The 18,285-nt window shown below is 40.9% G+C and overlaps 1 protein-coding gene across 1 annotated transcript; it reads left to right on the forward strand.

Annotated features, from left to right (window-relative positions):
* The first annotated feature begins 53 nt into the window (after positions 1-53).
* Positions 54-17,291, forward strand: LOC125225430 (nucleoside diphosphate kinase 7). Its single transcript, XM_048129156.1, has 7 exons — positions 54-167; positions 252-532; positions 867-1,028; positions 1,502-1,700; positions 11,480-11,707; positions 12,280-12,393; positions 17,144-17,291. The coding sequence occupies exons 1-7, from the start codon at positions 165-167 to the stop codon at positions 17,282-17,284; spliced, it is 1,128 nt and encodes a 375-aa protein (XP_047985113.1). The 5' UTR covers positions 54-164; the 3' UTR covers positions 17,285-17,291.
* The last annotated feature ends 994 nt before the right edge of the window (positions 17,292-18,285 follow it).

Consider the following 18,285-nt stretch of genomic DNA (forward strand, 5'->3'; position numbering starts at 1 on the left):
ATTTTATTAGTTTCATATGTCAATGTCATGTCATGCAAGCATATGTCAAATTTGTTTTTGAAGGCGGAACGGTATTGTTAATGTTTACAAGCAGCTATCGTTTATTTTTATATTATAAATATTAAAAGTTCACTTTAGATATGAAATTTATGTCACAGTAAATAATGGTGAATACTCAGTTTTAAAATGAATTTAAATATATACTATAAAATACTTATATATAATGATTTATGTTATTGTACTGCTTTCAGGAAGGGGCCTACCAAGACAAATATTCGTTTGTCGGCGAGTGGTACGACAGCCAAGCCAGTGTAACAAGACGATATAATGTATTTTATTTTCCATCAGACGATACCGTAGAAATGTTTGACTTGAAAACTCGTAAAACCTTTGTTCGAAGGGTAAAAGTAAATGGTATTAGTTTGGATAAGTTTTGTATTGGAGGTACTCTGTTAATTTTAGGACGCCTTATTAAAATAGTAGATTTCGCTTGCGAAGATACCAAGAAAAGATTGCAGAAAGATATGGAAGTGTAAGTACAAATTTTGGACACCATATTTTACATTTATTCTTATTATTTTCCAATAGCTGACTCCACACACAGGCAGTTCGCGAGTCAATGGCCTAGCTTGGTAAACGGCTAATACAGATTTACTTTAGCCAAGGCAGCATGCATACGTTTTGTATGTCTAGACATGTCTACATTGTATGTTTGCCATGCAAGCACGTTGCCTTCAGATATGTGGCTTGAATTGTTTCTATAGTTTAATTTATAACAAGAAAAATATCTGCTAATAAATCATCAATTTTTATATTTAAGGAAAAAAGTATAGCCTTAAAAATACTCTGCCACTAAACTGTTTCAGGACATTTGCTATGATCAAACCTCTACCAACAAACATTATTGGAAAAATTGTAAAGCATTTGAATGATCATGGACTACGCATTTCTAAAATGAAAAAATCTCGTCTAACATCAGATGACGTAAATTTTATTTATAGACATATGCTTACTGATCCTACATATCCGTAAGTATTGTAGGGTGGTCATATGTACATATTACCAAGATTAACTGTAAAATATTCCTTAATGGGATAAGTTTGCCTCTGTACACATCTACTGCTTTCTCTCTGTGTTATGTACAGTCAGCTGCAGAGAAAAGTAGACCCCCTTGCATACAAATTTGTATGCAGGGGGTCTACTTTTCTCTGCAGCTGACTGTACTTGTTTTGGAGAGGCTTGATACAAATTGTCACTATGATGCATAAATAACATATTTCACGAATCTGGTTTAATTTTCATGGTCATGGTTTTACCGTAACCCCATTAAGTTATCTATTTTCTTATATTTACTTGATTATAATCAGTTTCTTTCATGATAAAAAGTTTTCATACCACTGTTTTGTCACTAAAAAGACTACAACTTTACCATCTTTAGCCTGAGCCTTGATTACTTATGTAAATGAATAAAGAAATAAATTGATCTAATTTACAATTTCAGATTTTTAATGGAACATTTACAAGGGCAACTAGTAATAGGCATGGAGTTAGTGGGCAACAATGCAGTGGCAGCTTGTAAGGAATGTCTGGGGGACAGGGATCCGCCGAAGGCTGCTCCTGGCACTATAAGGGCTCTCTATGGCTCGGATCCTGTGAGGAACTGTATGCATCCTTCTGCCGCTCCAGAACATGCTTTAGAGGTAAAATTAGAGGTTTAGTTAAAATCATCACCAGGCATGCGATAGGGACGGCCTGATGTTTTATCATTTATAGCGCGACCATGCTTAATATGCAGAGTTCATAATAATATAGAATTTGTTTCTGTACATTTGATTTTTTACTCCATATACTTACGTATATGGAGTAAAAAATCAAATGTACAGAAACAGCTACTACCAAGTATATTATCAACAATGTTTATTATCTGTATATTTTGCACATACTGCTTATATATTTAAGCTAGAAGGATACAGCCAGATTCTACCAGGGAGGCCAGATGTATCTAAAGGTTCTTATATTCTAGTGATAGGGCATTAAGCTTTTGTAAAAAATATTTTTTTTTACTTCTTTCAAATATCATCCCACCAAAAACATTCTGTAAAAAACTAGCCAAGTTTCGATGGAGTTGCTTGTTTATCTCTAAAAAGTAATGAAATCTAGACAAAGTCATGCCAAGTCTAAGGTTCCTTACTGCAATTTCTGTATTATTATAATTAATATTGTGTGACTTGGCCATTGAAGGGTAGCGGTTCTGGCGACAGGGTGCAATGGTGTCACGGAGCACCTGGTTTTGTACCCTTGTGTACCCTTCAACGGCCAAGTCACAAACTTGTAACACCCACCATACAAAAATTTTGATAGAGAATTTTGATCCTAATTGCATTTTAAATTAAGTTGGATTTCACAGACGACCGGTCTGGCGCAGTCGGTAGTGACCCTGCCTGCTGCGCCGCGGTCCCGGGTTCGAATCCCGGTAAGGGCATTTATTTGTGTGATGAGCACAGATATTTGTTCCTGAGTCATGGATGTTTTCTATGTATATAAGTATTTATATATTAAATATATCGTTGTCTGAGTATACCCACAACACAAGCCTTCTTGAGCTTACCGTGGGCCTCAGTCAATCTGTGTAAGAATGTCCTATAATATTTATTTATTTATTATTATTTATTTATTATTTATTATTTTATTTGTTCTAAAAATTTTAGAGACAAAAGAAATGCTACTTTATTTATTTACATGAAAGTTAAAATTCCAATGAACCGAAATGTACATTTCATTGCACATTGGGCGGCAGGAGGTTAACTATAGGTATAATAATAAAGAAATCGCAATAAGGAACCTTAGACTTGGCACGACTTTGTCTAGATTTCATTACTTTTTAGAGATAAACAAGCAGCTCCATCGAGATTTGGCTAGTTTTTTACAGAATGTTTTTGGTGGGATTTCACTTCTTTTTGTAGAATCGTGTGAAACAAGTTGAATATTTTTTGTAAAGGCGGTATGCCGATCTCTAATAGTTTCATTGGGCTCTTGTGTTTTCTAATCATGGTCACCAGGTACTCCAGATAATCGATTATCCTAGTTTTTATAGTTTTCCCTTTATGTTGCCATTAAACCCTAACTCTGTACAAATTTTCAGCTCTCTGCGTTTATGGGATGTAGATGTAGATGTAGTGTAGGGACGCCTGGCCGGATACAGGCGGGCTGTCGATCGCTGGTGCGTTCATTCAGCCCAATTCCCTGGAGTTGGAGCTGCAGGTTACTGTCCCGGCTGCCCTCCCACACTTCTCTCCTCAAATCTTCTTGTTTTCCTGCAGAACAGAAGGACATCTTTAAGTTCGACATCCTTGAGTTCATCTTCTCTCAAATTGTCTCTGCCGAATGTATACATGATACACTCTGCTAGTAAGTGCAAGCTAGTCTCCTCCTTACCACAATGTGGACAGGATTCGTCGCTACTGATACCTATTAACTGGTTTACTGACGATTCGTCAAAAAACGTTTCCCAAAGTTTCACATCCCAAAATATTATTCCCAAATTATCATTTCCCAAATAAACGTTTGGCAAAACAACTTATCGCAAATTGACATTTAGCAAAACTTTTTTTGGCAAGTATTTGTTTCCCAAAACATTTACTTGGTCAAATTTCATTTTACCAAATATTATTTAGTCAAAGGTATTGTTAGGCAAAATTTCCATTTCCCAATATATTGTAATTAAATGGCGCACTAGAAATTTGTTTGTTGATTTTATACTTTGTATCCAAGATTTGTGTGAAATAATGTGTATGTCGTACTTTTTTTCCTCCTGCTGCAAATGTCAAGAATGACATTTTCACTTACATGTCCGGATACATTTTATTAAAAAGAAACCTTATGTTTTCAAGACCATTATGTTCTATTAATTTTTAATTACTTTAAAAAGCCATTTTCGGTTTGCTCACTGTCAACCTAACATGCTCCTCCTCGCTTCGCTCGTCGTCGCACCTAAACTGACCCTGTCACACACGAGTTTTCTGTTACAATACTAATACAATTATTACATTGCGTGCACATGCCTTGTAATATTTATTGACAAACGTGGTTTTGCATGGTGTAATTTGTAGAAACATTTTTTGACAAAAAAAGTAGTTGACAAAATAGTTTTGTCCAGTGATTAATTTGACAAAAATAAAGCTGAGCAAACTTTTCTTGTCCAACTGAAGCCTTGGGAATAAAACTGAAATTATCATTTGACAATTTTAAGTTAAATTTGGCAAAAAAATCTTCGGTAAATTAAATTAATCCCGTAGAAATGAAAATGCAAATGCCTAAATATTTTCGAAATTTGCGATGTGAAATTTTGACCAAACATGTTTTTGGGATATAAGTTTTGCCATTAAAAACGTTTGCGAAATAAAGTTTTGTCTAAATAAAATTTGACTAAGTAAAATTGTGCCAAATGATAATTTGACCAAACAAATTCATTGCGAAACATACCTTTGCCAAATAATACTTTGGGAAATGAAACTATTGCGATATGATTATTGGGAAATGAAATTTGACGAAACGTTTTTTGGCGAAACGGCAGGACACCCTATTAACTTCATATGTCTGTTGAGAGTGTTGTGTCCCGTTACGATGCCGGTCAACATTCTTAGACTATTCTTACCTAGTTTCAAAAGATACCTAGTTCTCCTTTGGTCTCTACCTTCTATCATCATCTTCGTTTGTCTACAACTGGTCTCTTTTTCCCAGTCTCTTTGTGCTTCCATCTCTTTTATCTTCTCAATGACTCCTTTCGTGACGTCAGCTGACATCGGCAGAGCCGGTTCCGGACCCAAGAATTCCGTCTCCGCCCCCGCCCTTGCCAACTCGTCCGCTTTCTCATTACCTGTAACTCCCTGGTGTCCCGGTACCCACGCAACCGTTACACTTCTATCCTTGCTTATCGAGTTGAGCTCTTCCCTACATTCTTTCACCAGGGACGAGGTCACCGATATTCTCTTCAGAGCCTTTAGCGCCGCTTGGCTATCTGTGTATATTACCACGGCTCCATCTTGTATGTCACTTTCTTTTATTATACGTGCACAGCGCGCTATGGCACATACCTCTGCTTGAAACACGCTAGTGTATCTCCCTAGTGGTATTGATACCTTTTCTCCTAGTTTCGGGATTACTATTCCCGCCCCTGCTAACTTTGTAGAGCTTCTCCTAGAGCCATCTGTGAAGCATATAGTCGTTGAGTGCACGACCCCTACCTTCCAGTTGTCTCTTTCTCCTATATGTACCCTGTACTTCTTATCGAAAATCTCCTCCCTCTTTATGAGGTCATTATTGGCCATCAGCATTTCTAGTTTTGATAGTGCCTCTCTTTGTATCAGTGCATGTCTCTTGTCCACACAACTTCCTCTCCATTCCTTACATGCTTTCATTCTGTACCACTGTTCCATGGCTCTCTTCTCTGCCTCAATCCAAAGGGGCTTTAAGCCTATCAGCACCTCCTTAGCATGAGTCGGGGTGGTTCTCATAGCCCCCGTCGTCATGAGGCAGGCTAGTCTTTGTACTTTTGTCAGATTCTTCCGATATTCTCCAATATGGGTCCTGTGCCACCAGATAACTGCCCCATATAGCACCCTGGGTAGGATGATAGCCTTGTAAATCCAGTGGATCATACCCGGCTTCAGTCCCCAGTTCTTCCCCACTGCCCTTTTACATTGATACAGCGTTCTTATGGCCTTAGCCGTCTGCTCTCTGATATGAGTCCTGTATCTGAGTGAACTGTCAAGAGTAATACCCAGATATTTGAGCTCGTCTACCATTTCTAATTCTACACCCTCTATCTTTATGGGTTCCATCTCTTTTTTCCTCTTGTTAGTGAATAACACCAGCTTAGTTTTCGACGGATTGAGATCCAGTCCTCTCCCTCTACACCATCCCAGTACCTGCCTGAGACCTCTTACCATTATGTTCCTCATGACACTAAGGACCATACCTCTCACCAGTAGTACTCCGTCATCAGAGTAGGCCTGCATATACAAGCCTCCCCTGTTGAGTTCTCTTACCATAGAATCCAGAAGTAGACACCACATCAGGGGTGACAAGCAGCCTCCTGCGGGAACCCCTCCTGGGACTAATCGTCTTTGTTGTACCTCCCAACTCCGCCGTTATAGACCTGCACCTAAGCATACTGCCTATCCACTGCGCTAATGTCGGTCGGATGCCTTCTCTCTCTAGACTCTCTTCAACGGCCTGGAAAGTAGCCCTGTCAAAGCCCCCTCCACGTCGAAGAAGCAGCCTAGAGCGTACTGTTTTGATTCTAGTGCCCTTTCTACCCGCACAGCTAGGTTATGAAGAGCCGTCTCCGTTGACTTCCCAGCCATATATGCATGCTGATTCCCGTGAAGCGGGTGTTCACTGCAGTTGACCTTCTCTCTAATATGCTTGTCCATCACCTTCTCTAGGGTCTTTAGGACAAAAGACGATAGACTTATGCTTCTAAATGATTTGACCTCTTGATATGATTTCTTGCCTGGTTTAGGTAGAAAGACCGCCCTTACCTCTCTCCACACCTTTGGAATGTATCTGAGAGCAATACTTGCCCTGTATAGTTCCAGTAGGTCGTCTTTTATGTGCTCATACCCTTTCTGCAGTAGTACCGGTAGGACTCCGTCCGGACCCGCAGACTTGAAGGGTGCAAAGGAGAAGAGCGCCCACTCTATCCTGCTCTCCTCCACCACTTCCGCTGCTCCCTCCCAGTCGGCCTCCTCCCGGCTTAACTGCTCATCTGTCTCTGTCACCTCTTCACAGCCCGGAAAATGTGTGCTCAGCATAATACTCAATACCCTCTCCGGTTCTGTGATTAAGTCTCCGTCCACTCTTAGGCTCCCCAGTTGGCACGCCCGGTCTCCAGCTAACAGCTTTACCACCCTCGCACCTTCTGAGTAGCTGTCTATGTCTTCTGTAAATCTTCTCCAGCCCTCCTGTCTAGCTCTCTCTCTTAGTCTGGTATACCTGTTCCTGACCTCTCTATACTCGTCCCAGCTATGAGCGTCGCCTTTCTTTACCGCTACCCTCATAGCCTTGCGAACCTTCTTCCTTACCTTCTGTAATTCTTTGCTCCACCATGGCTGACCTTTACCTGCCTGCACGAGTCTCTCTGGACATGCCTTGTGGTATGCTGCTGTTACTAGCTCCTTTAGCCTGAGTGCTCCTTTGTCCAGGTCGTCAATACATTCGTACCTTCCACCCGAGACGGACGCTCTCTTTAGCTCCTCTCCGAACTTCGTCCAGTCTGTTTTACGTGGATTTCTTACCTTCATCTTTTCTACCCGACAATCAATGCTGTAGAGTATCCTACGGTGGTCAGACATGCTGTCCTCCTCGTCCACCCTCCAACATTTTACCTTGCCTGATATCTCCCTTGATGCTACGGTGATGTCCAGCACTTCTCTCCTCGCCCTTGTTATAAACGTAGGTGTATCTCCTGTGTTTATAATTTCCAGGTCATTGCTTATTATGAATTCTAATAGAGATTCCCCCCTTTCGTTTTTGTCGGTGCTACCCCACACTTCATGATGTGAGTTAGCATCGCAACCAACTATCAGGAGTGTATTCCTACCTCTATACCTCAGAACCGTTTCTTCCAATTTCTTTGTAGGTGTCTCTGCGTCGCCCGGCTGATAGCAGGACGCCAGCGCCACCTTGCATCTCTTCCCTTCGTCATTGATGAAGTAGGTCTCCACCACGACAAGGTCTCTGCAACACATGGTCATGAAACATCCCATATTTCTCACTTTATTACTCACATATATGCATGCTCTAGGAGGTAGCTCACCATTTCCTTCATAGTACAGAGCTCCCCCCAGATGTCCCAGGCCTGCCACCCGGTTTCTCCATGCATAAGGTTCTTGCAGCAGTGCTATTTCAACTTTGGCCCTCCTAACATATTGTCCTAGCTCAGACATAGCGTCCTTGCAGTGTTGGAGGTTTACTTGGCATATGTTTGTGTGTGTGTGTTTGTGTGTAGGTGCTTGTGTAGTGTTCTTTGTGTGTTCATAGTGTTAGTTGTGTGTAGTGTTGTTGTCCCCGGACTGTTACTCGGAGAGCTCGCCCCCGTCGACGACGTCCATACCCTCCTTCTCTTCCGTATTGACGCCGCTCGGTGCCGTGCCCTCCTTTCTCAGTTCGGGTTCTTCTGTGTCAGGTTCTGAGGGTTGTTGAGTGGTGTTGGCCCTCAGAATCCTGACTCTCACACTGGTGGCGGAGAAGTCCATGACCTTCGTCTTCTCTTCGCCCCAGATCTCCTCTACTCCTTCCGGGACCAAAAAGGTCGACCGGGTCCCTAGCTCTAGAGTGTCCCTGCCTGCAGCCTTCCACTCCAGGAATTTGAGATCCCGGCGATCCGGATTCTGAGCGTAAAGGAATTCCTTAACGTACTCCGTATCCGCATCGCCCGGAACCCAAACTTGCACCCTAATCTGCTCCAGCTTACGCACGATGATTCGGTGTCCGCCCAGCACCCCGAAGTCCTGACCCAGCAGCCAGTCCCTAGCCTCCGTCGACTTTGGTGTCACAAGGAAAAATCCTTCCGACACCAAACCCGACGTAGCGAACCTTGGTGCTACTACGCCTGGCTCCCCCCTTACTACCTGCAGGACGACCACCTCTATCAACTGCGTAAGCTTCTTCCTGATGAGCTTCGCCAGAGCCTCGTCCACCGAAGCCCCATCCTCACGACTGACAGCCACAGCCAGACCCCGGTTCGCCCTAGCGACGTTCCGTGGTCCATCTGCAGCCGCCCTGCCCTGATTCTGGCGCTTCGCCGGAGGACGCTCCGAACGACCCTCATCAGTACTCTGCCTCTTCATCTTGAGACCGCGTTTGCTCGGGCCAGGTTTGGGGTCCCCCTTAAACTCCACCACCGGAACACCACCCCTTTCCCGAGCAATCGCAGCCTTTCTTCTCAGTTCCTTGGCTCTCTTCTTCTGTGCCTTGGACTCATACTTGTAGAACGGCTCGTTCTCTGCAGGTGTGGCCTCCCTAATGGTTTTCCCCCCCTTTGGCGAACGCAGCAGATCTTCCTCTTCTCTCAGAGACAGGCCTTCCAGTTGTAGGACATCCGGAGTACCCTGCCTAGCTCCTTGCCGTGGTCCACCCAGCTCCTTTTTATCGGAGCTCAGAGGTCCACTCTCCAAAGCGATCGGGGGTCTGTCCGTAGACTTCCCGCCCTCACACCCTTCTACCCTTTCGGGTCGCTTCGCCGCTGACGCGTTGTTTATAGTTTTCTCTAATTTGTGCGTAAGATTCTCCATATTTATCTGTGATTTATAACTATATAAGTATAGGAGTATTTCAAGTCAAGACTAGAGTATATGCAGAGCCCCCGTGCATATACCCAGCAAAAAGTTAGCTCCTACGACAGTGGCGCCACCCCCCTGCGCATAGTCGTTAACGACAGCGATTGTGCTGAGTAGGCTCGCAAGCATGGTAAGACAGCTCCTGTGTTGCTTGTTGTGGTGGGAATGTGCACGTCGGCTCACCCCTAGGAACCCGCTCATGGGCTCCCGAGGCTAGCACTTGCACACATGTTCCCCACCACTCCAGTCGACGGGTCAGAGTGGAAGTGTTTCACCCCTAGGGTATCTCTCCCCGACACCCCGGGGTTCCGCGACAACCACCCCTCCCCGCCAAACCAGACACAACACAGGTCCTGTCCCCCTCCCCTCTCCCGCTTGCGAGCCCAATCAGCACCATCACCCCCCGCTGCCCACAGCCGGCTGTGAGGGTCCTTGGCACGTCCTCCCACCTTGACCCTGGGGGTTTTGGGGCGAGTTGCCATGACGGGTTACCCCGAGACGACAAAACGACCATTGCACTCCTCATTTTTGTCGGGCTTGTGACCGACTCCTTCGTGTACCATGGATGAATGATACCTACTCGAAGGAGGCTGAGTTGCGTTTATGGGAAGTACTAGTTCTATTCTGATGATCATGAGTGATTGAGTCAGTGTCTGTCATATAAATGCGAAACTTTGCTTTCGCTTAACTTCGGAACTAAATGAGAAATTACCTACACTTGAAATTTTGGATTTTAAGTATGTGATCATAGCTTACTGGATGACGAAAATTTCTGTGTTCTGGGCTTATCCAGAGGTTCTCAAATAGGGGCCTGAAAATACGGCGAAATGGTTCCACTAAAGGATGGTACGGCAGTGTTTGCTTCGCGCTCGACTTGGCGGGGCCACTGCCGTGCCCTCAGATTATCATAATGTATTAGTTAGTTTAATATTGTATGGTAAGACCCATAAAAAAAAACACTGGTGGCCTAGCGGTAGCAGCGTGCGACTCTCGATCCGGAGGTCGCGGGTTCCAGCCCCAGCTCGTACCAATGAGTTTTTCGGAACTTATGGGCGAAATGTCATTTGATATTTGCCAGTCGCTTTTCGGTAAAGGAAAACATCGTGAGGAAACCGGACTAATTCCAATCAGGCCTAGTTACCACTTGGGTTGGAAGGTCAGATGGCAGTCGCTTTCGTAAAAAAAAATATTTATTCAATAAAAGTGACAGTTTTTTTTTTACCCCATACCTACAGCATTGATAATTTACTTTTCAAATATTTTTAATAAAATGAGGGAATGATAAGAATATTGAAAAGTGGTTTTCATTTATGCAGTGTGGTCCATTCTAATTATAGTATAATTCTGCCAGATTTTAGGTACAGTCACCGGCATAAATAAGTGATGATTTCTGTACCTTTAAATAGTTCGACAATTTCGTATGACATTTCAAACAAGACATTAATGTGACAATAACAAGGTATAGAAATCATCACATATTTATGTCGGTGACTGCTGCTTACTTACTGCTAGACTTTATTAAAAGTTTTATATCTGAAAACGAAGAAAACGGAATCCTTATAAGATCACTCGTGAGTCTGTCTGTCCATCCCTCTGACACAGTCCATTTTTCTCTGTCCAGAGCCTGTCTTCTCCACAGGGCTCCAGCTACATGCCTCAATTCATTTCCTCATCTCATTTTTTGCCCGCCATCAATTTCGCCTTACGTTCGTCAGCCAGTCTTCGCCTTCGTGAATGTATAATAAGTATAATGCATACCTAATATAGGTATTTAAAGTAATTTGCACAACCAAAGTGATTCCTTAAGACGTGATCCACACACAAGCGACGTAAGGCGTGGAACGGACGCGCTTGCGCCGCGTCGCTTGAGTGTAATTTAAAAAACGTGGCGCAGACACGCAAGCGCGTTCCTGCCACGTTTTAGTGCGTTTTCATATTATCCGATCCGATATCGGATGTAGGATCGATATCGCATACATTTCAGCCGCCATCTTTGATTTTTGCTATTGAAATCCTTTCGACATCCGATATCGGTTCGGATAATATGAAAACGCACTTACGTCGCTTGTGCGTATTTCACGCCTAAAAACTCGAGAAGCTCAAAATTATCGGCCTCAACTCTAAAATGGATGTTTCAGGACATAGAATATTTCTTCAGCCCGCGCCTGCGGCTCACGGCCACGCTGTCCAACTGCACGCTGTGCGTGGTGAAGCCTCACGCGATCCGCGAGGGCAAGCTGGGCAGCGCGCTTGAGGTCATCGCCGATGCGGGGTTTGAGGTCTCCGCGCTCAACATGCTCATCGTCGAGACGGTCAACGCAGCCGAGTTCTATGAGGTGTACAAGGGCATCGTGCCGGAGTATAAGGTAATCTAATGTTATGCTTACAAAGTACAACACAGATAGGTCTCCATTGTGAAGAGAAGACGCTATTTTAGGGATGAGGATGATGCTACTAGCTGTCTGAAAAAAAGTGTCTACAATGAACGCTGAGCGTGGTGAAGCCGCACGCGGTCCGCGAGGGCTACCTGGGCAGGGCAGCTTGAGGTCATCGCCGACGCGGGGTTTGAGGTCTCCGCGCTCAACAAGCTCGTCGTCGAGACGGTCAACGCGGCCGATTTCTATGTGTGTCGTGCCGGAGTATAAGGTAATGTTATATGTACTAACATAATACAATACAGTTAGCTCTCCACTGTGAAGAAGGTATTTTAGGAATGTTGGTACTAGCTGCCTTAAAAAAGTGTAGATAAGGTGCGCTCGAGGTTAACGCTGACGACACGGTCACAATTTAAACCGCGCTTAACCTTGTCACAGTATTATAGACAAATGTTGTCATACCGCTCAGAAAATAAAAGATCTCTGCCATCAGTTGATTCATCAACATGTATGAATCAACTGTTGGCAGAGATTGAAAATTTATTACATGTTCGGTTTTGCAGGGCATGGTGGAGGAATTGTCGAGTGGCGCGTGCGTGGCCATGGAGCTGCAAGCCAAAGACAAGTCGCTCAACACAGCAGTGGAATTTCGGAAATTGGTCGGCCCTTCCGACCCGGTAAGTTTTGCGTTACTTTGATACTTTATTTCAAGGATTATTTATATATGATTTACAATCTTCATACTAAGAATCGTACCTCAATTTTTTAGCGCCACCTATTAAATACTATCATAACTACACTGATGATGCATACAATTTTTTTTTAAATGTGTATTGACGTGATATTATGACATTGAAATAAAGAAATATGTCATTTGTTCTTATAAAAAATAAAAACACGCAAAAATATTTGGGGAAAATACAGTGCTGGACAAAATGCATCATACACCGACATATAAAATAAACTTTCTATCATAATTTCTCTACCCTTAAACTTAACATCACAGTTGTATTGGAAAACTTTTAGCTTATTTCATGACGTATAATATGCAGACAATAATATATCGATGATCGTACGATTATTTTTTTACATGCGTATAAATATAAATATTAGTACTTTTGGCTCTGGACAAATTTGATCATACAGTAATTAAAATACGAATGAAATGCAATGTAGTAGTGTGTATGACTTTCATCTGCTTTAGATATTGCTGCTTGTCTCGCAGGAACATTTTCAGCTACAAACTGAAGGTTCCTTCAGGAAACCTTCAGTTTGTAGCTGAAGATAAATATCTAATCCAAGCTTTTTACTGCGTGTCTACTTAATTAGGCAAAGTGGGTATAATTCAGAATGACATTTGATATTTTATTTATTTTTCCAAAAACTTCCTTAAATTTTGGCTTGGATTGATTACATGAGACTAAGTTAGCCATTCAAGCTATTCATTCCTATTAATACCTATATACATACTGGTATTGTCTTTCAGCCATCGCTTGTCTGAATATATATGATGTGTTTAATAAAGATGACTGAAAGAATATACTAAAGACTGTATCGTTAAGTATGAGGACAACTTTGAGTAGCCGTATTTATTTGCTATTATATTTTTTTCTTAAAACAAGACATAGGCTTAATAAGGCACATAATAAGGTTCACATTTTGTCTTAGAAACTCGACGTAAAGCAAGTGGTTTAGACAGTATTGACTTAATCCTCCCGAGTAACAATTACGATTCCGGACAAATGCTACTAGAAAATTCACAAAGTGCGTAAAAAACGATACGATTGCGAAAAAAAATTGTACTGTGTGAACCTCAACGACATATGATCCACAAAGCAGAATATCTGGACATAGTCTAGCCATAGTTATTTTTAAGAAATAAAGTTCAGGATCTGTGTACCCATATAACCATAATCGGTCGCCGTTCCTACGCAAATCCTCCTATTTTGTGTACACACAGGTCTTCGGGTCTCAATGCTTAGTCGCAGTACGGTCGACGTTTAGTCGCGGCGACCCAAATGGGGACGATTGGTAACAGGCACAAATGGTCACAGAAGTGACAGAAGTGTGCACTACGCGTGCACACATTGTTACCGTTTGGCGACTACTTTCCCAAAATCATTCGTTCATTTCATTCTTTTCAAATGGCGACTGTCAGAGACGTCAAAGTAAAAAAGAAATAAAATCATTTGACATTAAAATGTAATGGCGTAAGAATTTGTTAAAGATAAATATTGTTTGCATTTGTCATATAATGTGGGCTAATTACCATGGCCAATTAAATTGCTCGAGTGATTTCATAAAATAAGTCTAAATTTATCAACGCGCCATCAATTTACCTCAGTTTAACCAGTAATAATATTATTGACTACTCGGTGTTTGCGTGTTATGTATATTGATTGGTGAAGTTTTAGTGCTCTGGTGCATATACTATACTGAAATAATAAAAATAATGCCTAGAAAACCAATAAAGTTGTTAAAATATGGATTAAGACGGTAATATTCCATGTAAAAAACAGTCGCCAAACGGTCACCAAACGGTCAACAAACGGTCGCAAAATGGTCGCAGCGTACACGCGTGACCGAAAGCAGAATGGCTTCTTGTATTCATTTTTTTCAGGTATCCTCAAACTTTATAAACAATTAAATATGCCGTCGTACTCAGTTGCCCTCACTAAAGAAGATTAAAAAAAAATTGTAACGTGCGTACCGAGCTGCTGGGTTGTAAAGGATCGGGGATCATATTATTATGGTCTTCTATAGAGCAACTAGTATTGTGCGGCATTTCACAATTGACACTTGTTGAAGTAGTCTTCATTAATATTACTATCAACATTCATTTCAGCGATCTGTACTTCTTTTGTCAAGATTTTTGTATAGATAAGTGTCTACAAATTTGTAATGTTAAAGAGACATAAATAAAACGTAGTAGAGTAAATAATGTGTTTTTTTTGTAACCCAAACAAAATACTTGTAGATACGAGTGCGGAAAAGAGGAAAATCGATACGAGTAGCAATAAATTAATACACGAACGAAGGGAGTGTTTTAAATCGACACGAGTTGTGAATGTCCTTTTCGCATGTGTATCGTACGACGATTTTCAGTACCTAAATCTAAGCTAAGAGTTTCGACCAGACAAGAAATGAATCATTGCTTGATTTGCTCGCACTACTGCGTTAAAAAAAGCAGCATCTGTACTGAAAAAAACTATCATTGCGCAACAGAAATTCTATTAATATCACAGTAAATACTCTATTTCATTTGATTCCTACTTTTATTGTGTAAAGCAACACTACACTTCATTTTTATCAATAAGAATTAAAAATTATATATTTAATACATTAAGTAACTATAAAGTGCTTATCTATTTGTATTATCATTCAGCCGGCGTATCATGCTGCCAATGTTATCACTTATCCACGTGGATAAAGCATCCGTCACGCTTTAGCAAGTATGTCAGTGTGAGAGTGACAGATGTCTTATCCACGTGGATAAGTGATAAAATTGGCAGCATGATACGCCGACTGCACTTTTCTTAACTTTCCCACATTTCTATAAAATGTCGAAGAGTGCTTAAATGGTCGTCGTCGTTTATTATTATTTAATTCGCTCATATTTAAATGATTCAAAGCAACCAGTCCACAACTTCACAAGACAGTTTGAGAAACCTTCGTATTTCAGATTGTCATTTGCGGATACAGTGGTTTAGGAGCAGTTCGGTAATCAGACCTACACATGTGTGTACAAATTCTGTCAATGTCACTGTCAGAAACCGTTCTGACAGTGACAATGACAGCCACAAATTCGTCCACATGTTGTTACCGTTATGTGTGCAAACGTCGACTAATAAAGTGTCGTTAAAAGTCATTCTGACAGTGACATTGACAGCCACAAATTCGTACACATTTTGTTACCGTAACGAGTGCACACTACGACTACATTTTGTTATTGTATCAATACGGTCGCATTGTTTGCACGCCGTTACCACGCGTTATGTCACATTTGACAGTTAGTTACTGATTTGAAGATTTTGCGACTGAAATGGTTGTATGGGTATGGCGGCCATTTAGAGAATGTGGCATGGTGCTTCCTCTAACTCCGACTTTGATGTCGAATTTAACTATCATACACTGTTTATATCGATTTGGTTTAGGCACTGTTCAAACACCGTGAATGTCAATTAGACTTTGGCCTATGGCTAATTTTTTTATCTGTTTCTCTCATCCTGCTTGCATCAAAAATTTACGACAATCCGGAACGTTGCTCAAAATAGCGTTTTTTTTAATTATATAAATTCACCGCATTTATTCTGCAAGTACCCAATTTAAAAACCATGAAGAGGACTCTTAAAGAATATATTTTGGCAGCATATTAACCTTTGTTTGTTGAAATCGTGCAAACAGTCATTGAAATATTCTCAAATTAAGCCAGATAGGGGTTGTCCGAAATTTATTTGCTAGACCTTAATGAAAGTACCATAAAGTCTCTAAAATAAAATAAAAATTAGACTTTCTTATATCAAATAGTGCTTACCAATACCTTCAGATCATACTCTCGAAACATAATAATATAAAATTATGCACATGTCAACATTTAGACGAGGTTTGTTTTGTCCTTATACTTATCGATACAGTCCTTAGTATGTCTATTTCATGCGTTTGTTGTGATTAATAGGATTTAATAGCTTCAATGGCTAACATAGTCTCATGTAAACAATCCAAGCCAAAATTTAAGGAAGTTTTTGGAAAAATAAATAAAATATCATATGTCATTCTGAATTATACCCACTTTGCCTACTTTAGTAGACACACAGGAAAGGAAAAAGCTTGGGTTAGATAAATACCTTCAGTTTGTAACTGAATAGTATTTTATACAATTGTGATATAATACAAAGCTTTTCAGTCGAGTACCATGTTTAGGCTACGAAGCTTGCTGAGTGGCCTAATAGTACGGTACGAGAGTGAAAAGCTTAATTATATCACTATTGTATACAATACTTTTTCTATGAGTCATCATCTTCATCATCAATGGACGAAAAAGATCATCATTCAAGTTAAAATTAATGTTAATAGCGTCGTTCACCGCCGTATCAACATCGAATTACCTAATGTATTTTTAGCAAGATGTATGTACCTAAAGAACTTATTTACCAAATAATTTGTTATACTGTTTAGTAAAACGTCTCATTCGCTTACCATAGATACGAGATTTGCTTGTATCTTTATATGAATAGACTGACAAAGCGCTTTATAGCAATTGACAAAGTGGGACGTTTTACTAAACACACTTAAATTTCAATTCAATCTAACAAGCAGAAACGTTTCCAATCGATGCAATGCTCAGTTTAGAATAAATGTAGCCGTAGTTTTCTGCTTTTACATTTATTCGAATATCAATGTCTTAAACTAGTATACTGAAATTTACAGGAAATCGCCCGACTGCTCCGTCCGCACACGCTCCGCGCGAAGTTCGGCGTGACCAAGGTGCGGAACGCCGTGCACTGCAGCGACCTGCCCGAGGACGGCCTGCTCGAGGTCGAGTACTTCTTCAAGATACTCGACTTCTAAACACTGCCTTCATAGATTACTTTAATTATATAGACATGTACCTAACGTCACCTTCTGAACAAGACTGCTTTTACAAATTACTACAACGGTCGAATACTTTTTTAAGCTCGTCGACTTCTGAACAAGACTGCCTCCACTGACTACTAGTCTTACTACAATGATAGACATGGTATGTCACAGGACCTCTGAGCAAGACTGTCTTTACAACGGGACAGTACTTCACAGATACACACAGACTCTAATGATAGACATGGAATGGTACAGCACTTCTGAACAAGATTGCTAGAATGGTCTGCTTCAAGATCCTGGACTTCAGAACAATACCTACTGCCTTCAAATGCAAAGATTATACTAGATAGAGGTACAATGAAATTGGAATTGACATTGGAATATCAGAGGACTTCTGAACAAAACCTTTACAACGGGACAGTACTTGTTTAAGATCCTGGACTTGTTAACACTGCCTTTACAGATTACTGTAATGGAAGAGTATTTCTTCAAGATCCTGGACTTTTGAACAATACTGCCTTCACAGATTACTACAATGTTCGAGTATTTCTTCAAGATGCTCGCCTTCTGAACAACACTGTCTTCACAGACTACATACAATCTAGTATTTCTGGACAAGACTGCCTTGACAGATTAGATTATTAGGGGTTTGGAAAAGCACTAAAAGGGTCGTTCTATCGTTTCGTGCCGATTTGGCGTTTTTTGTGATAACTTTTTTTTTTAAAGGTATGGTCGTTATTTTGATATTGCGAATGTATATACACATAGTAACTATGTTTTAGTGAAAGGCACCTTTATACTAGTTTTACTTTCTAAGAAAAAGTAAGGATTGTAATGAAGGCGTAGATGGAAATGAAAATCCATGGGAAGGTAATGTCCACGTAAGGATGGAAATGAAATTGATTATATTTTAAAAGATGGAGGCTTAAAATAAAACGATTTAATACCTGTTTTATAATATAATAATCAACTGTTTGATATTTTCCAAATTT

Source organism: Leguminivora glycinivorella, chromosome 4 (genome assembly GCF_023078275.1).
Source record: "Leguminivora glycinivorella isolate SPB_JAAS2020 chromosome 4, LegGlyc_1.1, whole genome shotgun sequence".
Taxonomy (NCBI): Eukaryota; Metazoa; Arthropoda; class Insecta; order Lepidoptera; family Tortricidae; genus Leguminivora; species Leguminivora glycinivorella.